At 44.7% G+C, this 24,039-nt stretch overlaps 1 protein-coding gene across 3 annotated transcripts in view; it reads right to left on the reverse strand.

Annotated features, from left to right (window-relative positions):
- The window catches only part of KIAA1755 (KIAA1755 ortholog), a 517,033-nt gene that overhangs the window by 290,167 nt on the left and 202,827 nt on the right, over positions 1-24,039 (reverse strand). For all 3 annotated transcript variants that reach the window (XM_069243743.1, XM_069243744.1, XM_069243742.1), the window contains exons 6-7: positions 15,136-15,229; positions 14,218-14,304 (exon numbers count right to left, since the gene is read on the reverse strand). In XM_069243743.1, coding sequence (XP_069099844.1) covers positions 14,218-14,304; positions 15,136-15,229 — 181 coding nt within the window. The remainder of the gene's footprint in view (positions 1-14,217; positions 14,305-15,135; positions 15,230-24,039) is intronic.

A 24,039-nucleotide genomic window follows, 5' to 3' on the forward strand; every position in this document is an offset into this window, starting at 1 on the left:
CCTGCACTGGAAGCCAAGAAGAAATCTCCCGTAGGTCAACAGAATCTTCCCCCTGCCAACGCAGGCACCAAACATCTGCATCACCGGTGCTCTGGGTTCCCTCTCATCTTGATGAGCGTGGTCCCTGTAACACAGGAGCTGGATCCAAGTGTCCCCGACAGTCCAGTGGCCCTTCTGTCCAAATTTGGTGGATGTAAGTCCTTGCCTCCACACGCCAGACAGTAATCCTGTGTACTGCGTGAACTGCAGCTGCTCGGGCTTCTGTGCACTTTTGGAAGACTTCCTTCGTGCACAGCCTAGCCCAGGTCCCCAGCACTCTGTCCTGCATTGCCCAACTCGCTGAGTTGGACTCCAACTTCGTGGGACCCTCTTTGGTTGTGCTGAGTCAACCGTCGTGCTCAGATCTTCTGAACGCCTGTTCAGGTGCTTCAGCGGGTGCTGCCTGCTTCTGCATGGGGTCTCCGTATTGCTGAGCGCCCCCTCTGTCTCCTCTGGTCCTTCCTGGGCCCCGGAAGCACCCAAAAACCCAAAACCTTCAACCGCAACTCTTGCAGCTAGAAAGGCTTGTTTTAGGTCTTTCTGCATGGAAACAACTCTGCGTCCTCCAGCACGCCGTGGAACATCTTCTGACCAAAGGAGAAGTTCCTGGCACCTTCCGTTGCAGAATCTTCGGCTTCTTCCACCCAGAGGCAGCCCCTTTGCACCTTTATCTGCAGTTTAGTGGGCTCCTGCCCCCCCCCCCGGACACTTGCGTGACTCTTGGACTTGGTCCCCTTCCTTTACAGGTCCTCAGGTCCAGAAATCCATCTTCAGTGCTTTGCAGTCAGTTGTTGTCCTTGCAGAATCCCCTATCTCAACTTTACTGTCTTCCTGGGGTAGTAGGGTAACTTTACTTCTACTTTTCAGGGTCTTGGGGTAGGGTATCTTGGGCACCCTTAGTGTTTTCTTACACTCCCAGCGACCCTCTACAACCTACACTAGGCCTGGTGTCCATTTGTGATTCGCGTTCCACTTTTGGAGTATATGGTTTGTGTTGCCCCTAGGCCTATTTCTCCCTATTGCATTCTATTGTGTTCTACAGTGTTTGCACTACTTTTCAAACTGTTTACTTACCTGATTTGGTTTGTGTGTGTATATTTTTTGTATATTACTTACCTCCTAAGGGAGTATGGGCCAGATGAAGCAAAGAGATTGCGAGTCGCAATCGGCGAAAATCGCCGTTTGCGAGGCGCAAATGCCTCTTTGCCATGTAGAAATGCATTTCCGACTCGCAAATAGGAAGGGGTGTTCCCTTCCTATTTGCGACTCGCAATGCTATTCATTTTCGCGGTGGCAAATGAAAGCACAGTTACCATCCACTTGAAGTGGATGGTAACCCAGGCGCAAACGGGTTTCCCCTTTGTGTCTGAAAAAATAATACTTTTTCAGAGCAGGCAGTGGTCCAATGGACCACTACCGGCCCTGAAAAATACCTAAACTAAAGGTTTCATTTTTTTTTTCAAAGTGCAGCTCGTTTTCCTTTAAGGAAAACGGGTTGCACTTTGAAAAAAAAAAACTGCTTTATTAAAAAGCAGTCACGGACATGGTGGTCTGCTGTCTCCAGCAGGCCACCATCCCCGTGAGTGCCCCTACTCGCAATGGGGTCGCAAATTGCGACCCACCTCATTAATATCAATGAGGTGGGTCTTTGCGACCCCATTGCGAGTTGCAGAAGGTGTCTGAGACACCTTTCTGAATTCAAAATTGCGACTTGCAATTTGCGAGTCGCAGGGACTCGCAAATTGCAAGTCGCAATTTGGAATCTTCCTACAGCTGGCCCTATATCCTCTGAAATACTTTTGGCATATTGTCACTAAAATAAAGTACCTTTATTTTTAGTAACTCTGGGTATTGTGTTTTCTTATGATATATTGCTAAGTGATATAAGTAGGAGCTTTGCATGTCTCCTAGTTCAGCCTAAGCTGCTCTGCTATAGCTATCTCTATCAGCCTAAGATGCTAGAACACCTCTAATCTACTAATAAGGGATAACTGGACCAGGCACAAGGTGTAAGTTCCCCACGGTACCCACTATAAGCCAGGTGGGCCTCCTACATTGATGGTGCAGCGGTGGGATAAGTACTTGTAACTGCTTTACCACTTTGTCATTGGTGCTTTTCATAAGAAAAACATTTACCAAATACTTCAGAATATACACACTGACCTAAACAGTTTAACTTTCCTTCTCTAAAACTTTCTATGAAGTTTCTGAAGTTTCTGAAAACTTTTAAAGGTTTTCAAAAGTTTTCAAATGTTTTTCTCTGTTCTTTCAAAAGTTCCAAAAACATTTTTCTCTCTTTGTCCTAAACCTTTTCTGTCATGTCTGCCGGTGAACTTACTCCCACTGTTGTCCAGGCAACATATGGGAATCTAAACTTTAAAAGTTTGAGGGGTCTCTGCATTGAAAGAGGTTTAGCAATTGGAAAGAATCCTACAAAAGATCTTCTCCTCAGCCTTCTCCTAGAAAGTGACCAGAACCAGTCTGGCCCATCCCAGGATCAGGAGGTAGAGCAGGGGGGTACCCAGTCAGACTCAGAGCAGTCCCCTGAGGTTGCTGGGGAGGGTTCTTCCAAGGACCTGTCAGCTAGCAGGCCAACTAGTGACACTGGTAGTGGGAGGGGGTCACACATTACTAGGGCACATTTCACTCCTAAAGGCCAAGTTACTAGAGTCCAGCCAGTTAGGGACAGGTCTCTCTCTGCCAATTCCCAAGTTTCTTCTGTGTCTCACAATTCCCAAGCCTCCCACCCTGAGGATAACTTAATGGAAAGGGCACTCAGAAAGCTGAGGTTGGAAGAGGCCAGGCTGAAGCTTAAACAGCAGCAGCTGGCCTTAGACAGGGAATCTCTGGATGTGGAAAGGGAAAGGCAGAGGTTGGGGCTAGTTCCCCATGGTGGCAGCAGCAGTGTTTTTGATAGCAATCCTGTTAGACAGGACGATTCCAGAAACCTGCATAAGATAGTCCCCCCTTACACGGAGGGGGATGACATTAACAAGTGGTTTGCTGCACTTGAGAAGGCCTGTATGGTACAGTTGGTCCCTCAAAGGCAGTGGGCTGCTATCTTGTGGCTATCTTTCACTGGTAAGGGTAGGGATAGGCTCCTTACTGTCAGAAAAAGTGATGCTAATAACTACAAAGTTTTGAAGGATGCACTCTTGGATGGATTTGGCTTAACCACTGAACAATACATGATTAAGTTCAGAGACACCAGAAAAGAGTCCCCTCAAGACTGGACAGACTTTGTAGACTGTTCAGTGAAGGCCTTGGAGGGTTGGTTACATGGCAGTAAGGTGACTGACTATGAAAGCCTCTATAATCTAATCCTGAGAGAACATATTTTGAACAATCGTGTGTCTGATTTGTTGCACCAGTACGTGGTAGACTCAGATCTGCCCTCTCCCCAAGAATTGGGAAAGAAGGCAGACAAATGGGTCAGAACAAGAGGAACAGAAAAGTTCATACAGGAGGTGACAAGGATGGTAAGAAGAAAGATGGTGTGAAATCTCAGGATAAGCATGGGGATGAGGGTAAAACTAAAGATCCTTCTTCAAATCCTAAACACTCTTCAGGGGGTGGGGATAAATCAACTTCTTCCTCTTATTCACAACCCACACATATTAAAACGCCTTGGTGCTATGTGTGTAAAAATAAAGGTCATAGGCCAGGGGATAAGTCCTGCTCAGACATACCCCCTGAGCCTACCACCACTAATACATCAAACTCTAGTGCCCCTAGCAGTAGTGGTAATAGTGGTGGGACTGCTGGCAACAATCAAAATAAGGGTGTAGTTGGGTTCACTTATGGGTCCATCATAGAAACTGGGGTAGTCAGTCTCAAGACAGTTTCTGTCACACCTAGTGGCATTGGCCTTGCCACACTGGCTGCTTGTCCCGTTACAATGGATAAGTACAGCTAGACAGTTTCAATAAATGGTGCTGAGGCTCAGGCCTACAGGGACACAGGTGCCAGTATCACTTTGGTGACTGAAAACCTAGGCCCATATTTATACTTTTTTAGCGCTGCATTTGCGCCCTTTTTGACGCAAAAGCGGCGTAAACTTACAAAATACAATAGTATTTTGTAACTTTGCGCTGCTTTTGCGTCAAAAAGCGGCGCAAATGCGGCGCTAAAACAGTATAAATACAGGCCCTAGTGTCTCTCGCACAACACATCATTGGACAACAGTACATGATTATTGATGTCCATAACTCCACTAAGTTTCTTCCCTTATCTATAATTCAGTTTAGTTGGGGTGGAGTTACTGGCCCTAAGCAGGTGGTAGTATCACCTAGCTTACCTGTAGACTGTCTCTTAGGTAATGACCCAGAGGCCTCAGGTTGGGCTGAGACAGAGTTTAATACCCATGCAGCCATGCTGGGTATCCCTCAGGAATTGCTTCCTCTCATTTCAGATGAAATGAAAAAGCAAAGGAGAGAAAAAGGCCTGAAAACTTAGGATCCTTCTCCAACAACAGGTAAAAAGGGCATCAAAGTATTCCCTACCCACCCTGCCATTCAGGATACCATTCCTGTGGTGGGAGAAACCTCTCCTGGGTGGCACCTGTACCAAGGGAACCATCAGCGAGCACAGCTGTAACTCCCTGAGGTAAAAGTACCTCTCTGTGGGATAACTAACATTGGTGAGAAAAAGTGCACCATTTTAGTTAACATGGAGCATCCCTCCAACCCTCCCAGAGAAACTTTAGTGCAGCAACCCTGTACTGCCTCACAACAATTAGGACATCAGGCCTGCCCTAGTGTGGAACTCATAGGACAGCATCCCTGCCCTGCTCTAACTCAAGAGAAACAGCATCCCTGTTCTCTCTTAAAGTCATATGGACAAAGTTTTTGCCCAGCTATGGCTTTACTGAGACAGCATCCCTGTCCAGCATTCTCATCACCTGATATAGGTCCAGTGGACAATTCCCACGCTCTAAACTTAAACATACTAATAGGAACTCTGAGAATATAACTTCACATTGTTGGCTAGCTAAAAAACTTCAAACAGGGTGGTTTACATCCCCACAGGGAAGTAACCATATGGTGGATGATAAAGGGAGTAACCAGTCTATTGCAGAGCTACCCTCCAATTATCACCACTTAGACAATAAAGACTCAACTGGCCAAGGTTAGCCTTATTGTCCTTCATTTGGGAGGGGGTTGTGTAGGAAGGTAGCCTCTTTCTAGCCTTGTTACCCCCACATTTGGCCTGTTTGTGAGTACGTCAGGGTGTTTTTACTGTCTCACTGGGATCCTGCTAGCCAGGACCCCAGTGCTCATAGGATTGTGGCCTATATGTGTTCCCTCTGTGGTGCCTAACTGAATCACTGAGGCTCTGCTAATCAGAACCTCAGTGTTTATGCTCTCTCTGCTTTTAAAATTGTCACTGCAGGCTAGTGATTAATTTTACCCATTCTGATTGGCACACTTGAACAACCTTATAATTCCCTAGTATATGGTACAGAGGTACCCAGGGTATTGGGGTTCCAGGAGATCCCTATGGGCTGCAGCATTTCTTTTGCCACCCATAGGGAGCTCAGACAATTGTTACACAGGACTGCCACTGCAGCCTCATTGAAATAACATCCACGTTATTTCACAGCCATTTTACACTGCACGTAAGTAACTTATAAGTCACCTATATGTCTAACCCTCACTTAGTGAAGGTTAGGTGCAAAGTTACTTAGTGTGTGGGCACCCTGGCAGTAGCCAAGGTGCCCCCACATTGTTCAGGGCAAATTCCCCGGACTTTGTGAGTGCGGGGACACCATTACACGTGTGCATTTCATATAGGCCAATACCTATATGTAGCGTCAACATGGTAACTCCGAACATGGCCATGTAACATGTCTAGGATCATGGAATTGTCCCCCCAATAACCTTTGGTATTGGGGGACAATTCCATGCATCCTCGGGTCTCCAGCATAGAGCCCGGGTACTGCGAAACTAACTTTCCGGGGTTTTCTCTGCAGCTACCGCTGCTGCCAACCCTCAGACAGGTTTCTGCCCCCCTGGGGCCTGGGAAGCCCAGTCCCAGGAAGGCAGAACAAAGGATTTCCTCTGAGAGAGGGTGTTACACCCTCTCCGTTTGGAAATAGGTGTGAAGGGCCTGGGAGGAGTAGCCTCTCCTGGCCTCTGGAAATGCTTTGAAGGGCACAGATGGTGCCCTCATTGCATAAAGCAGTCTACACTGGTTCAGGGATACCCCCAGCCCTGCTCTGGCGCGAAACTGGACAAAGGAAAGGGGAGTGACCACTTCCCTGACCAACACCTCCCAGGGGAGGTGCCCAGAGCTCCTCCAGTGTGTCCCAGATCTCTGCCATCTTGGATGCAGAGGTGTGAGGGCACAATGGACACTTCTGAGTGGCCAGTGCCAGCAGGTGACGTCAGAGACCCGTCCTGATAGGTGCTTACCTTTCTATGTAGCCAATCCTCCTCTGAGGGAATATTTAGGGTCTCTCCTGTGGGTATCTCACCAGATAACGAATGCAAGAGCTCACCAGAGTTCCTCTGCACTTCCCTCTTTGACTTCTGCCGAGGATCGACCGCTGAGTGCTCCAGGACGCCTGCAAAACCACAACAAAGTAGCAAAAAGACTACCAGCAACATTGTAGCGCCTCAACCTGCTGGCTTTCTCGACTGTTTCCTGGTGGTGCATGCTCTGTGGGTTGTCTGCCTTCACCCTGCACTGGAAGCCAAGAAGAAATCTCCCGTAGGTCAACAGAATCTTCCCCCTGCCAACGCAGGCACCAAACATCTGCATCACCGGTGCTCTGGGTCCCCTCTCATCTTGATGAGCGTGGTCCCTGTAACACAGGAGCTGGATCCAAGTGTCCCCGACAGTCCAGTGGCCCTTCTGTCCAAATTTGGTGGATGTAAGTCCTTGCCTCCACACGCCAGACAGTAATCCTGTGTACTGCGTGAACTGCAGCTGCTCGGGCTTCTGTGCACTTTTGGAAGACTTCCTTCGTGCACAGCCTAGCCCAGGTCCCCAGCACTCTGTCCTGCATTGCCCAACTCGCTGAGTTGGACTCCAACTTCGTGGGACCCTCTTTGGTTGTGCTGAGTCAACCGTCGTGCTCAGATCTTCTGAACGCCTGTTCAGGTGCTTCAGCGGGTGCTGCCTGCTTCTGCATGGGGTCTCCGTATTGCTGAGCGCCCCCTCTGTCTCCTCTGGTCCTTCCTGGGCCCCGGAAGCACCCAAAAACCCAAAACCTTCAACCGCAACTCTTGCAGCTAGAAAGGCTTGTTTGAGGTCTTTCTGCGTGGAAACAACTCTGCGTCCTCCAGCACGCCGTGGAACATCTTCTGACCAAAGGAGAAGTTCCTGGCACCTTCCGTTGCAGAATCTTCAGCTTCTTCCACCCAGAGGCAGCCCCTTTGCACCTTTATCTGGAGTTTAGTGGGCTCCTGCCCCCCCCGGACACTTGCGTGACTCTTGGACTTGGTCCCCTTCCTTTACAGGTCCTCAGGTCCAGGAATCTGCCTTCAGTGATTTGCAGTCAATTGTTGTCCTTGCAGAATCCCCTATCTCGACTTTACTGTCTTCCTGGGGTAGTAGGGTAATTTTACTCCTACTTTTCAGGGTCTTTGGGTGGGGTATCTTGGACACCCTTAGTGTTTTCTTACACTCCCAGTGACCCTCTACACACTACACTAGGCCTGGGGTCCATTCGTGGTTCGCGTTCCACTTTTGGAGTATATGGTTTGTGTTGCCCCTTGGCCTATTTCTCCCTATTGCATTCTATTGTGTTCTACAGTGTTTGCACTACTTTTCTAACTGTTTACTTACCTGATTTGGTTTGTGTGTGTATATTTTGTGTATATTACTTACCTCCTAAGGGAGTATATCCTCTGAGATACTTTTGGCATATTGTCACTAAAATAAAGTACCTTTATTTTTAGTAACTCTGAGTATTGTGTTTTTTTATGATATAGTGCTAAGTGATATAAGTGGTATGGTAGGAGCTTTGCATGTCTCCTAGTTCAGCCTAAGCTGCTCTGCTATAGCTATCTCTATCAGCCTAAGCTGCTAGAACACCTCTAATCTACTAATAAGGGATAACTGGACCTGGCACAAGGTGTAAGTACCACAAGGTACCCACTGTAAGCCAGGCCAGCCTCCTACACTTATTGAAATCACATTTCTCAGCATTCAACGTTAAACCTGAATCAGCAAGTAAACAACACACTTGCCTGAAACCTTATCATGCTCTCTCTGTGAAGTTCGGAAAACGAATATGTTACTGCTGTAGTTGCAGGCTGTAAGATATGACTAATGGCATCTTGAAAAATCCCTGCAGCAGATGACAAACTGAAATTTAGGGGCATATTTATACCAGGTTTGCGCCGAATTTGGATCATTTTTTTAATGCAAATTTGGCGTAAACTTAACTGCATGTTTATATTTTGGCGCTAGACACGTCTAGCATCAAAATATTGGAGTTAGCACCATTATCTGGATGCGTGCACCTACCTTGCATCAATGAGATGAAAGGTAGGCATTCCCATCTACAAAATGGTGCTAACCCCATAGCCCCATATTTATTTCCACGTGCTAAAATGACACACGGGTGGGAAGAGGAGCTCAATAATGGTGCAAAGCTTTCTTTGCACCATTATTTAACGCCTGGGTCAGTCTAGGCATTAGGAGACCTGTGGACCCATTTCCATGTTTGAACACCATGTAATGGGTCCACAGGTGCCCTCCTCAAGCCCCAGGAACACCTCTACCCACACGAGAGGGACACCAGAGGATGAGGGACCCCATCCCAGGTAAGTAGGGTAAGTATAGGTAAGTATTTTATTTTTTAAATTAGAGTGCCATTGGGCCCCCCCGCATTGCACATGGTGCAATGGCCGTGCCCAGGGGATACTGGTCCCCTGTGCTTGTCATTGGGGTGGTGGGTATGATGCCTGTCTTTATTAAGACAGGAGTTATGTGGTATGGATGATTTTGCATCAGAAAATAACGCTAGGCCGGTTAGAGGCATTTTTTTGCCTCTAACTAGCCTAACGTCATTTTTTGGTGCAAAACTCCCTTCTCCCATACCGCTACCCCCAACTGGCTAACGTTATATATTTTTTTACACTAGCCCACCTTTTGCATTGGCTTCCGCCATTCCATAAATATGGCGCTGAGCTGGCGCTCAGGAATGACACAAGCCGGTGCTAAACTTTTTGATGCAAAACTGCATTAGTGCAGTTTTGAATCAAAAAGTATGAATATGGGCCCTACACTCTTAAATCAAAAGAAACCAATATGTGTAATGTACCTGAAATTCTCTTTGAGTTACAACTGATGATATCCTTTATTTAAATCAAGGAGAGAGATTTCCGTACCATCCAATTGTGTTAACATGTCAGTAATGTGTGGACCTGGATGATATTCTCTTTGAATTGCTTTGTTCACTTGACGCATATCCATGCAGATGCGTACAGCTGCTTAAGTGTCCTTTTTGGGTACTCCTACTACTATGGGAGAAACCCATGTCATTGGACAAGTGCAAGGCTTAATGATATCATGTTTAACCAATGATTTGAGTTCCTTTTCAACAGCTTCTTGTAAATGAAATGCACTTCTTCTGAGTTTTTGAGCAACAGGACGGACATCCTCATTAATATGCAATTGTCCCTTTTCTCCCCTCTTACTGCTGTGAGGCTATTGTACAATACATTATCTTCTTTCTAGAATATGTAAACCCTCTCTATCTTGGGCTTCCCACATTTTCACATTCAGTACCCTTCAAATCATTCAGAACAGTGATAACTCCTCATCTGAGACTGCTTCATCACAATGCCATTTCATCTCACCTTTCTGCTGTATCCTAGTTTTTGGTTTGAAACCCTTTCTCTGAAAGGCACTATCCATTTGTCATTGAGCACTACATTAAAAAGGTTTTCTATTCCTACAGTACTCCTTTCATTCATTTCAGAATCCTATACTCTGCGGCGATCAAACTGCTGTGCCATCCTAAAATTTAGATAGCCCTGATAGGAGGCAGATCCTTATCCTTTCTAGGTGTGCAGGACTGGAACTCTCTTCGTCTTAAGCTATGGTGTAAATACAATATTTTGGAAAATCTCTTAAAACTGTCTTTTCTCCACATTAGTAAAGGCTGCACTCTCCTTTGGCATCCCTTAGTGCCAGGATGTCGGGTTAGCTTATAATTTTCATTTAGCCCATTCAATAGAAAAATAACTAAGTTTAATTCATTTAATGTATTTCCACTTAATAGAGATTAAAATATTTGTACATATTTTATTGGTAGTATTAATTATAGTTTTAACCATTTTGCTGATATCCAAACTAGGTAAGTAACTTCTTACAAAGTGGTTTTAACAATGCCAGATAATTAATGGTAAATGATATTATTTCATGTGATGGCACTTCCTGTGAGGTTATGCAAATTATTGGGCCTCACATGTTTATATTCTGCTTGGGGCCCCACAAATCCTAGAACCAGCCCTGGTTCTTACTTAGAGAGAGAACAATTTCCTGAGATCCCTTTCCAAATTAACTCATAACACTCCAATCTTACCACTTTTTTATGCCACTGGCCTTAGGTGAATCGGAGACATAGCATCCTTTAGACCTCTCCTTTACAGGGTTAGACTGTAGTCTATTCCTGAGCTGCTTTCATATAGGAACAGTCTAACTGAGATTTTGAATACCAACAAAACAAATTATATCCCATGGCTTGCTCATATATAATGCTCACTGCGGATTTTGCACCACACCTTTGTGGTGTTCTTAAAACTTGTATCTAGCCTGCCCCTTCAGGCTTGTGCGTGTGCCTGGCACATATGCCCAGGAAGTGAAGAATACACATCTGTTTTTTTCACTACCATTGAGAGCTGCTTTGCTCTTAGGTTAATATGGGGGAAAGTTTACAATTAATCCTAGCTGCAATAGTGTATTGCAGTGCAACAGCCTCATAATGTTTACTATTATTGGATTCCCAATGACAAAACTTTTCCAAAGGTAAATGTGGCTTTGACAGAAATGCTTTGGAAATGCGACTTCTAGAAAGGTGGAATTCCTATGTTCTAAAACTCCTTTTGTGTGCCTTTTTAATTCAGCTTCATTCCTCTGGAGGCTGGTGGAAAATGTTTCTATGCAATCCCCAACGACAGCTGTAAAGCTTGGGCAACTGGAAGGACAGACCTGTGCCATTTGAGGGCCTGGCTGAATAGACTGGAGGAAGATGTTTTGACACTTGGCTTCTTAGAGCCAGATCATGGCCCCTCTAAATATTAAAGATCTGCATTCCAAGACCCCATGGCACACAGGACTGAAATTTAGGGGAGATACTCTGTGGTTCAAAGGGGAACCCAACTTCAAAGGCACACTTCAGTATAACTAGCGGTACCACACTTCAGCAACTCAGAGATACACTTGCACAAACACAGGACGGAGACCCTGAACTGTATGGTGCAGACTGCCAGAGAAATCTGTTGTGCACAGAAGTAGTTGCTGCCATGGGAAGGGACCATGGACCCTTCCTGCTTCCTGGCTGGCCTGGGCAAACTCCGTGCTGCAGTGTGGCACTCTGAGGTGTACTTTCCAAGCACTTGTTGATTTTCCCCTGTTCTTTGTGGGTGTCTCAGGGACATGAAAGACATATGAGGGACCTACACCTTCTACCTGTGTCATCTGGAGAGTGGTGTCGTCCTACGTGTCTATCTCGTTCGCTGGATTCCAACAGGTAGCAGTAGTGTGAGCACAGAAGTATTGCATCTAGATACCTGATTTGCCTAGTGTGGAGCCTTCAAATTACTGCCCGCATTTAAGGAGTGTAGCCCTTCATCGTGCGGCCACAATATATACGCGTTTGATTGTTAGTGAGCGGATTCACCGGTTGCGGAACCCGGTGGGGCCCACTTTTGTTGAGCATGGTGCATTTCTCTCAAGCGACACCCGACTGCATGCTCACTGTGTGCGGAGTCCTTGTCAGTGACTGAGACCCTCGGAGGTACAGGCCTACCCGGAGCAGTGTTGCACTGTACCTCGTGCAGCACTGCTAAACATGCATCTATGTGTGACTGGATTTGTCTGGTGCGGTGATTGTATACCAGACACTGTGCCTCGTTCCAGGGTGGTATGGGATTGGAACTAATCGTGTACTCGGAAATGTCTGGTGCGACTCAAGTCATTGTGCACCAGATAATGTGCCTCATTCCATGAAGGTGCGCATTGGTAACTTTTCGTGTGCAAGCAGAATTGCCTGGTGCAACTCAAGTCATTGTGTGCTAGACTTTGTGCCTCATTCCAGGGAGGTGCTGCATTGGTCAATTTGCATGTGCAATCAGAATAGTCTGGTGCGACTCAGGTCATGCACTCGACATTGTGCTCATACCAGGAGGGCACAGAAATTGGTAACTCTTTGTGGGTGATCGGAATCATCTGGTGTGACTCACATCATCGTGCACCCAACATTGTGCTTCCTTTCAGGGAGGTGTGGATTTGGTAACTCCTCGTGTGCAACTGGGACACCTGGCACAGCCCAAGTCATTATGCCCCAGGCGTGGTGCCTCCATTCCTGGGAGGTGCAGATTTTATAACTATTTGTCAATGGAGTGTCTCGCTTGGCTGGGCAACACTGTGAATAGCAGGTGCCTCAAGGTGACCCTCCTCCGTGCTTTGCAGACAGGGGTCTGAACTGGAAGGCTGTTGTGGAGATCCCTGAGTGAACTTCCTGAGTTGTGGCCAAAGCTCCATTTGTTTACTGTTGCCTGATCAGGCATTCTCTCTCTCTTTCTACGTCACACCTTTTCCCCGGGATCCTTAATGAGTATAACCACCAGCCATGAGCTGTCTAATATCCAGAGAATGGTGACTACATCTCCTGCTCTTGAGGGCAGGAATTGGTTTGAGGGTGGAGGAAGTTTTGGGTCCAGGAGGAGTCTGCAAGCTTATTAACAACTCACCTTCCAAATGTCAAGCACCACATTAGAGTGCTGTAAGCAAGTGTGTGTGAGTGCGTGTATATTAGCCTGCCTCATGTCTGTGCACCGCGTAGCAGTGCAGAGCTAGTGTGTGGGAGTGCTTGCCTAGGATTGTCTACACGGCAGGGCGGGGATGTCGTGCATGCTGTTTACTATTACGGTTGACATTGAAGCTTACCTGTGCAGCCTTGGCCATGGATCTATTTTTAAAGTGCTGGGATTCTCTGTATGTACTCATTGTTGGTATTGCATCCTGTATCTGTCCGATATTGAATTGGGGTGATCACTAGGGTGGGTCTCGTGCTACCAGCATGGTTGCACCGCATGAGGGTGTTGGGAGGGAAAGTATTATTTTACTTACTTATACATACTACTAATGTATTAGCACAGTTGGGCACAGTAGTACTAGTTATATTTCTAAATAAATGTGACTGATGCCCAGATTTACATGATGTTCATGTTGTGTTAATTAATGTGTGTGTTCAATTCAAACTTTATTTACATACACCTCGTGTGAAGTCTCTTTTGTGATGCTCAGTGTAATTGTGGTGTGGTAATGCTGTGCCAATGCTTTACACATTGCCCTATAATAAGCCTGATTATTCTGTGCTAAGCTACCCAACGGTGAGAGCACGTTATACAGTGAGTATAATTACCTACCCTGACGGGAGTGGTAGGTTCTGCTTGGCTAGGGCCTCGCCTCAGCCAACCAGAATGTGCCACCTCTAACACTCTCTCTGATGGAGCTCCTTTGGACCACTGCCCATTACAATACATTATCTAGGGAGTATGCAGATGGTCTCATGCTCCACTCTTTTAAATGTAATCAAGTCCACAAAAGGTATGTCCCATTATTTAGGTAGTCTGGTTTTAACTAGATTCCAATGAACAATATAAATTGGGAGTAGATGCATGTAGTGAATTGGCAACTGGCTGGGGGTTTGCGTGTTATGGATTTAGAACTAAATCATGATGTTGTAAGTCATATTCCCACCTGGAAGAGAGAGAAACAGATGATTTTGGAACTTGACAGGAAAGATACATTTAGATTAGAGATGATGGGTTGGATGGTAAAACTGGCCAATGCAAAGGTGGATCACAGGGACATGCAGTTGGTTTCAAGAGGTTATTCAGGCTACCATTGTTCACATAGTAGAATAAATGGGGTGACAGCATGAGTGTGCAGGTAGCATAGGGTATCTGGGAAGGATTATAGTCCTAGAGTCTCTACCTGAACTCCAGGAATCCTGTCAACATGAGCTGCACCCTCCTTCTCTACCAGGACCAACAAAGTGTGCATGGAGCTGGGTGATGATACCTGAAGAGAAACGAACATCAAATTACATTAAGGTACAAAGAAATCTATACAAATATCAGCCTTATTTGCCATACTCTACATTCACTCGCCTACCACAAATAAAAAGCCTGACCTTGAACACACACACTGCCATTTCTCTTCTCAGACGTGGGTGTGCACACACACATGTGCAAACACACCAAAGATTTGTGCTCCCCTTGCTATTGGTCTTGTTTCCACAGCTTCCTCATACAGATATCGCCAAATACTTTTCCTTACTCCACATCCACACCATTTTTTCACACACAGCGCCCTTATCACCTTTCGAGTCTTCTCTTCACTCTCACACATACAGAACAGGATTGCTCTACATAGATCACCATTTTTCCCTCTTACATATCCTTCCTGCTCCCATACACAGGCCACCATAGTCTGCTGTGTCTATATAAATCAGACCCCTTGCGCAAAAGATCACTGGTCGTCTTAGCAACACAGAAATATCATTCCGCTATCCCATACTTGGATGTGTTCTTCTTACACAACGTACCAAATGACTTTCTTCTGTTCCAAGCCCATCAGCCTCATTCATTCACAGTCACATCTCTCCACCTCTATGCTACTACCAGTCTGCTTCAGCTCCCAGCAGGTATGAGGCTTGTTTCCTCCAATCAATCCACATGTTTTACCACAGGCATATACCATGGTACTGTAAATAATCCCCACCTTTACAGCTCAACCATAGGTTCAGTTTTCAGCAGCACAGACTCCGTCCTGCCATAAAGCACTCAATCTATTATTATACAATATCATGTGCTGGGACATATATGGGCACCTATTCAGTCTGGCTCTCACCTGCACAGTTCGAAGTGCTGCATATAGGGTGGGTGATGGCAGCTTCTTCCTTGAATCCATGATAATGAGAAATCCAAGGCTCTTCACATCCATCCTGTGGAATAACAGATGAGAATTGAAAGTTTTAATTTAAGAAATAAATTGCATTTCCACATGAAAACATCCACCCACTGCCCTGTCCCACTTCAAATGTCCAACTAAACCACACAGTTTGCAATTATATCACAAATCCATTCTGGAAAGAATTGTGGAAAACAGATCCATTTTATGAAGATCCTGGCTCATTCTAAGAGAGAGATTGCGAAATCATGCGTAGTGCTATCACAGGTGTGTTACACTTACGTCAGAGTGTCTACATTGCAAGTAAGTACATCAGATTTTTAAATTGCAAGGAAGTACATCAAGAGCTTTTTTCAGCAACTTTACATTATGGTGTTTTATATTCAAAGGTGTGTGTGCGTGTGTGTATGTGTGTGTGTGTTTGTGTATCTATCTTTCTATGAATATACATATGCTGATTTAAAAATATGTGTGTGTTTAAGTATATATTTGAGTATTTCAATATATAAATTCATAGAAAGCCACAGGTGACAGTGGTGTTACAGAAAGATTTTGAAATAAGATAAGATCTAAAGTTAAAAAAAATTAAGAATAAATAGTATTCGCTAGATATAGTTTTGTGAACTACCTCCGTCTTGCACTGCTTATCCACACATACATCACTCATTAAATGGTGAATGACATCACTGATTTCAACACTGAAAAACAACTCTAAATTACATCATTAATGACATCACTGCGGATATCTCAAATGACTTCATCCATGAAACTGCCATTCAAATTACTTCATAAATACTGACATCATTGTTAAAAAGAAAAGGTCTATAGGCACTTCCAGCATAGGGCTACTGTGTGTACTTGTGGGTGCACAGAACTGAAATAGTGTAAGCCCTGGAGTCAAGTGTGGTTGCCTTGTGGGTGCACAGAACTGAAATAGCGTAAGCCTTGGAGTCAAGTGTGGTTGTGCATGCTGAAGGTTATATAATGCACCAATTACAAACTATGACATTTTTCTGTGCAAGTAATATTCCATGTTAAACAGGGAAAAGGCTGAGTGTGCTTGCATATGTGGGTTATAAAACCATGTTGTAAAGTAGGCCGTGGCTTAAGGCCAAAGCCTGTTACAAAAAAACTGCATGAAAACCAAAGCTCTTTTTCACATTAAATTAGCCACCAGTGCATATCTGGACATATGCCGATGTTAAGTAGTTGTTATCCAGTGCTACAGACAGATTCTGTGTAAAGAAGATGCTTATAAGCTGAGGGTGTTAAAGATTTGGAGGCATTGCAATTTGTAGAATAATGTAGAATGCAGGAGAGACCGATTTGAAGATGCTGTAAGTCACAATGTCAATGTTAGCATGGGTCTATTGTTGTATGCCATTGTGCTTATCTCAGGGATGTGCGCAGTGTATTTTACCAAACTACCGAGGGTTCTCATAAGTCTTGGTGAAGGTGTCCTATCAGTGGCTAATGCATACCTGCCGCTAGACTCTCTAAAACATTGCTTCTTTTCAAAGTGATTTTTGCCACATTATATGACATGATTTCTTCTGACATATCTTTCCAAAAACAACATCCTCGATCAAACTAATAACGACCTCAGAAGCCAGACTTCAAACCATCTGCACTTCTGCCACCTTGTTTATTAGTCCATAAAACAATGGTAGACAGCTCTTTCTGAGGAATATTTGAGAAAGGACCCATCAAATCAATGGTCAGCTTTCTCCAAGCACCGTGTTGCTACTCCACTGAACTCACAGGAACAGTATACGCTTTGGAAGACCTAATCACTCTTGCAGCAGACCTTATAAGCCCTCACCCATCTATGATTGCATCGATGCCAGACCACCAAAAGTCCTCCCGAGTTTTCTTTCAAGAGACTGAGATAACAGAAAGGGCTTCGTAACATAACACGGTAATATCCTTGCAGAGCTCATCAGGAGGTATTATTTTATATCCTGTCATCATAATCCCAATATCTATTATAAATTCTTCCTTGCGCTGACCGCATTTTGCAACTCTCCTTTCAAGTATATCTCATGAGACCATCTCTTAACCAAGTACTTTCCACCCTTCTCAGTGCCACTTCGTTCTTCATTTACAGAATCTACCTACCATCTTTTAAGGTATAGTTTTTGAACTCACTCCCTATTTCTAATATGTTCAAATATGTGAAGAGAAACTCCAATTCTTCCTTTTCTTTGTCATCTTCTTCACAGTCTGTATTTAGGGTCACCAGGACAACGCAACTGCTAGTCCATTAATCCTACCCAGTGCATGATGAGTGTTATACTGGTGATCCTGCACCTTTGAGGCCAATATTTCAAACCTTGCAGTTAAACATACCTCACCATCCTCAGTCCCTAAAGAGCCAATCTATTTGCCGGGGGCTTGTCGTTAGACACAATAACATACCTTATATCCCACTGTACCTCACATACATTCTTTAGTGCTCTATTGCTCGAGTATAAGCATGTAACTCGTGCTCAATCTCCAAATAATCTCTTTCAGTGGAACATAAAGCTGTTAGTAAATAGACACCACTCATTCGTCCTTTCCCTATAATAATACAACAGTGCATATCTGCTTTTATCCACTAATATCAAGCATTCTTACACTATCAATCAATCAATCAATAGTTTATTTGGTCTAAGATTAGACCATTTCAAAAGATAAAAGTGACCATACATACAGAAAAATAGAGATCATAACCATCACAAAAGAAGGAAGCATTAACAGTTGGCACACTGCTTGTCCGATGGGCCAGAAGTTAAATAAAACTCCTCAGTTTGTACTTCCTAGCTAAAGAAGTACCATTTACCAAGACAGTTACAAAGAAAAACAGATAGTATGCCAAATCCTTTCAAAAAGTGCCTATGAAAACTATTCTAGAGCAAGTTATACTTGAGAAATGGTTCATAGTACTTCGTAGAGGATTTCATAAATGATTAAAAACCAGACAATTAAAATGGTACCTAAATCTTACCATTTACAAAGTGCTATGTGCTGAGATAATATAAATCGATTTAAAAGAAATAGTATACCAAATATTTTCTAATAATACCTATGAAAACTATTCTAAAACAGGTTTATACATGAAAATAGATCATAAAACTTCATAAAATGGTTCCTGTTTGCAAGAGTTAAAAGCCAAACAATGGAAATAGATCATAAAACTTCATAAAATGGTTCCTGCTTACAAAAATTAAAAACCAAACAATGGAAAAGGGTACCCTAGAATTAGCCTCATCTCTTAAATAAATTGATCAGAGGAATTAGGTCTTGCAGTTTGCGAAGTGCTATATGCTAAGGTACTGTAAACCGATTTAAATGGGGAAACCCACTAGAAAACATACACAGGGGTGCAATCTAATATCGTGAATAGATCAGCACTGGTAGTTATATTTAAGATCCCTTTCTATTGTAACAATCCACGTCCGCTAACTGCTAGACCATTCTTCAGCCAGTGGATTAAGATCTGAAATAGTCCTACTGCGGATTGTCCATGCTGCTGACAGATATTTAGAAACAGAGCTTACTATCAGCATGGAAGTATCATATTTACATAATCTATAGGCACTGATTCGGTTTTGTAATAGCAGTGCTTTACACAAGGGAATAATCCACTTTCCTCTAGGGCATTTATACAAGGGGCAAAAAAATAGGACATGCTCAGGAGTTTCCTTGCATAAATGGCAGTTTATACATTAGTCAGACATAGGACTATTGGTCGGCCAACGAGCCGTAAAGCTGATGACCGCCAATGTTCCGTATCTGAACTGAAGTAGTAAAGTTCGGGCACGTGCTGGTATGGGGAAATCCAGGAAACTTTCAGGCCAGGGTTCGTGATTGACCAGCAGAAACTCTGCTGTCAGCCGACCTGGCCCACTTGAGCCGACAAAATCCTCATAGATTTTCCCCCAGTATCAATCTCTGATCAGCAATCTGGCGTTAGCAGGAATCATCTCAGGATTCTCCCATTAATGGGATAAGCCCAATTTGACCCAAGCTGCTTTCATCTCCCTCAACCAGCTAACTTTATCCCATCCGTGACAAGGTGGTCTTAGATATTTGACTGCTGTCCTAAAGGGTTCGAGTTCTTCCGTTTTCCATAGACGAACCCAATATAGAAGTGGCCTTAAGTATGCTGTATCTTTGATGCTATTTATGCCCAGGTCTAATCTTAGGGGGAGCATCGGCGTGCCCTTCCCTAGTCTAGATATGTGTCTAAGGAAATTGTTCTCTTTGGTTTGAAGGGTGTCCAGTTGTCTGTATGAACCCCAGAGTTCCGCTCCATACAGGGTAGTGGCACGGATTTCGACTTTATAAATTTCAGAAATAAGAGTCAAAGGGGGGCTTACTGCAGTACTGGCCTTCCGTTCTAGCACTCCGCATCTTTGGCTGATGGTAAGTGCCCCTTTCCTTATGGCTGCGTCCCAGCTACCCTTATCAGATAATCTAATGCCCAGGTAATCGTATTCCATTACCCTCTCCAAGAGGACTGAATCCATCGTTATATTTGCTTTGAGCTTCTTGTTCGGGGCACTATTTATCATAAGTTTGGTTTTCTTAGCATTGATATCCAACCCGTAATCTCTACAAAATACACAAAACTGGTTGACCAGATTTTGGATTCCCATAGATGTTTTGGCCAGCAGGATAGTGTCATCCGCATAAAGTAAGCATGGCACTTTGTTCCCGGCCAACTTTGGGGAGTCATTAGTACTATTTGCTAAATAGTTAATACAATTATTTATGTATAGGAGAAAAAGGGTAGGGGCCAGGACACAGCCCTGTCTGACTCCTCTCTCAATAGCCACTGGATCTGTTAGGTCGCCATCCTTACCGCTCCTGATTTGTGCGTAGGTGTTCTCGTGTAATCGGGCCATACGTTTCAAAAGACCATTTGGGATGCCCATGTTGGCTAATGTCAACCATAACTGGTTTCTGGGGACCAGATCAAATGTGGCTCTAAGATCAATGAAAACTACAAATAGGTTACCCCCTCCTGCTTCCACAGTCTTCCATTTGATTGTTAGAAATCTTAAAACTTGGTCTATAGTACTGACTGCTGGCCTAAACCCTGCTTGCAGGTCGGAAATAGCATTAGTTTCCAGAATCCATTCTTCTAGACGAGGCAAGATTTGCTTTGCAAAACGTTTGGAAATTATCAAGTAAGGAGATTGGACGGTAGTTGGCAGGGTCGGAGGGGGTGCCTTTCTTAAAGATGGGGACTATCTCCGCTCCCATCCAGGAGCTCAGACAGGCGCTCCTGCAGCTACTGCATTGGAGACCAGATTCAGGTATGGGGCCCATATATCTGGGCTTGTCTTGTACAAATCACCTGGAATTTTATCAAGGCCAGGGGCCTTTCCCCATTTCAGTGAAGCAATCGCAGCCTTGGTTTCTGCCAGGGTAAATTCGGTTGGGAGGGTCTCAGAGGTCATAATATGGTTAAATTCCCTGGTAGTAACACCTAAGGTCCCGGAGTATAATCGGGCAAAGTGATCTGTCCACTCTACGGGGAGTATTAAGGCACCAGGCGAACAGTTAGGTTCTTCACTAGCATCAGCCACCAGTTTCCAGAATTTCGAGGTATCATTTGCTTTAGCAGACTCCAAGAGGGAGGCCCATCTAAATTCATCCCATCTCCTGCGGGCCCTACGTAGTTCCTGTTTGTAATCTTTCCTTGCTTTCCTTATATGCTCTGTCTGGCCCCCTCCTAAAGCTCTCAATAGTTTGTGCTGTGCTTCCCTGCATGCAGCACTGAACCACCTTGCATTGCACTTCTTTTTGGCTTTTTTGGCAATCTCTTTGGTGAAAAGGTGTTTTAAAGAATTAAATAATTGTGTGTGGGCTGCTATAAGCCCTTCACTATCTTCTAAAAGCTGGGGTATGCGCTCCATATGATCAGCCAACTGGCTGTACACAGATGTCATTATGCCTGTGTCAGTGCTCACAGATTCCCATTTAACGTTTCATCTATTATTGGTCAATGCGAGCTGCTGCTCGTGAATCTTGGGGCAAGGGGCTTCAAGTAGGGGTAATAGACTCCTGAGAGATAAAATCAGTGGCTCATGATCACTTTCCTCGTGTTCTACAATGTTCATGTCAACCATGTGACCCCACAGCCGGATATCAAGCAAAATGTAGTCTATCTGGCTCTTCTGTGTTCCACGCCTAAATGTAGGATGAAGATCAAGGTCCGAGCTGGAACGACCGTTACAGGCCCGAAGGCCATGTGCCAGTGTAATATCCACAACTTGATGTGTTAGTCTGTTCATTCTCGGTCTTTTGCTTGACACCAGTTGGGGAATACCCCAATAGGCGTCCTCATCTTTGTATAGTTCCTGGGCCAGCGAGTAGGGTTCAAAAGTAATATTAAAATCCCCTGCGATAAGAATAAAATGGGAGGATGATTTACAGGAGAGGAAGCTATCCAAAATAGTCAATGCGTCTGACTCATATTTGCTACCCAAGCTCCTATTATAGATGTTAATTATTAGGAGCGGTTTCTCGTTAAGGGATGGTATTGATAAACCCATCAGATCGGGACAGCCCATGTCAATTATTTCAATCCGGCATTTAAGGGAGCAACTAAGCCATATAAGCAGCCCACCTGAGGGTCTCCCTGAGTTTACCTTACTTGCTGGGACCCAATAACTTTTGAAACCAATTCTGTATTTGGGCTCCAGTGCCCACGTTTCTTGAAAAAGGCATATTTTATGTTCATCTATAAATTTGCCCCATTCAGGGATACTCATTTTATTCTCCAGCCCTGCAATATTCCAGTTAAGAACTGTGTCTAGACCATCTATTTTGTCTTGGGGAACTTTAGCCGTAGAGTTCCCTCTTGCAAATGGAGTGCCATGGGGAGGTTTTGTACCCTTTTCAATCGTAACTAAACCGGCCTCAGTTTGGTTTCCCACTACATTGTCACCCAAGATATTACTTACCCCGTTAAGATCAGGGCATGGCATAGTCGATTCGGATGCCTGGGCTGGTGGAGAGGACCCATAGTTACTGGGGCCTATTAAATCCGGGGCTAGGTTGGTCTCATTCGCCTTACCCTCCTTACTGGCTCCCCAAATACAGATTTCCAAACTCTGATCACAGAAGGAAAGAGGGGGACTGTTTTCCATCCTAGAGGGTTCTAGCTGGACAAGTGTGGGGGTTAGCGTGGAATCTCTGATGTCTGCAGTAAGAATCTGATCAGCCTCAGGATTGCCTAACCCCATTTCATATGTTTCAATATTTCCGGCTAAAGGATACTTCTTATCCTAATTTTTAAATCCTTGGGGCTTGGGTGAGCCGTGCACAGGGCTGATTTTTAGTCAATCGATTTCAGAAAGCGAAAGGGAGCTACGTCTCGACTGGGGGTCATGCTGCATCTGCAAACTAGTGGCACCTCTGGGTGGCATTAGCGCCCCCTTAGTAGCTGGTAAAACTTTGAGAGGGTAGAAAGCCTGAAGTCTACACAGAGATATTTCTCCCCCTAGAGGGTTAGTTTGGCACACATTCAAAGAGAGCTGCTGAACAAGGGTAGGTGCATCAAAGTTGATAACAATACAATCTCCCGTGCCGGGATTCTTGAGTGGACCCACCCTCCTCACCATTAATATTGAGGTTACCATATGAAAAGCAAATCTAGCATTTCTGTGTAGCCAGTGAATGACCTTATTTTTCAGTTCTGTAAATGTTTAGGAGATGTTGGTTTTAAGTTTGGGAACACTCGTGATAACAAGCACATAAGGGCTAGCTTCCGGTGGTAGATGTAAAGTTCTCGTATTAGTTCCTTGATCCCTATGCATCCGATCTACTGAAGGGTGGATCTGATCAGGGGTATCTTTGTAGAATTTTGTACCCATATTATTGGAAGAAGCAGCTCCGTCATTCCCCCTCGGAAAGAGAGGAGCAGTCTTAGAACACTTGGCTTTTGAGGCATTGACCAGTCTAAAAGTTGGAGCCTTCACTGGTTGATATGAAGAATAAGGGCAGTTCGTTAGAGGGTTATGGTCCATGCTCTGTGATAGGGGAAGGCTTGCCTGGAGGGCTCGGGGGAAATTTTGGCAGAAATACTGCAAATCTGGTGAGGGAGAGATGGTCATCTGCTTGAGCTTGATGAGACCATCTAGTTTCTCCTCAATGGCTAATAGGCAAGTTGTTATAGGGTGTAGCTTTTTAGAGAGCTCGTCTTTTATATGTTCAATTGGACTGTCATTGTTAGGTGCTTGGGCTGATATATAATCCTTGGTCCGAGTAGGTTCGACATGATTGGGGGAGTTCAAGATGCGGGCCCGTTTGTTCCTTAGGTTTGCCTCCCCTCATTTTCTTTTGCCCTTTGTGTTGTGCTCTAAGCTGGGTACAGACCTATCTGGGAGAGGCTGTGTAAGTTCTGGAGGCTGTATAACATTTTCCAGGGTCTCCGCAGCAGACTCTTGGGTAGTTAGAGGTGAGATAACCAGGGCAGGCTGAGAAGCAGGTGGATGGAGGGATTGTGCTGGAGTTTGCGGTGGAGTCTCCATCAATGAGGGGGCAGTTAGACGGCGCTCCACCATTTAAATGTCCTTTTTCTAGTGCCCCAACTGCTTATTGGAGAAAACCGTCTAGGGTCTTGTTGTTACCAGTCTTTTCCAGGAGCGCCCCCCCTTCCGTCTACCCATCTTGGCTTATTTAGACACTTTTTATCCAGCCGGAATTTTGGCAGTCTTTTTCTATAGGTGCTTTTCCTCCCCTGTTCCCACCCTATTTCCGCCCCACTGGGGCCTTGTAGGAGAGGCTAGAACAACAGAAGGGCACAAATGCTGCTCACCTATGATGGTGTGGTGTCCCGGTGATTGC

This window comes from Pleurodeles waltl, chromosome 7 (genome assembly GCF_031143425.1).
Source record: "Pleurodeles waltl isolate 20211129_DDA chromosome 7, aPleWal1.hap1.20221129, whole genome shotgun sequence".
Taxonomy (NCBI): domain Eukaryota; kingdom Metazoa; phylum Chordata; class Amphibia; order Caudata; family Salamandridae; genus Pleurodeles; species Pleurodeles waltl.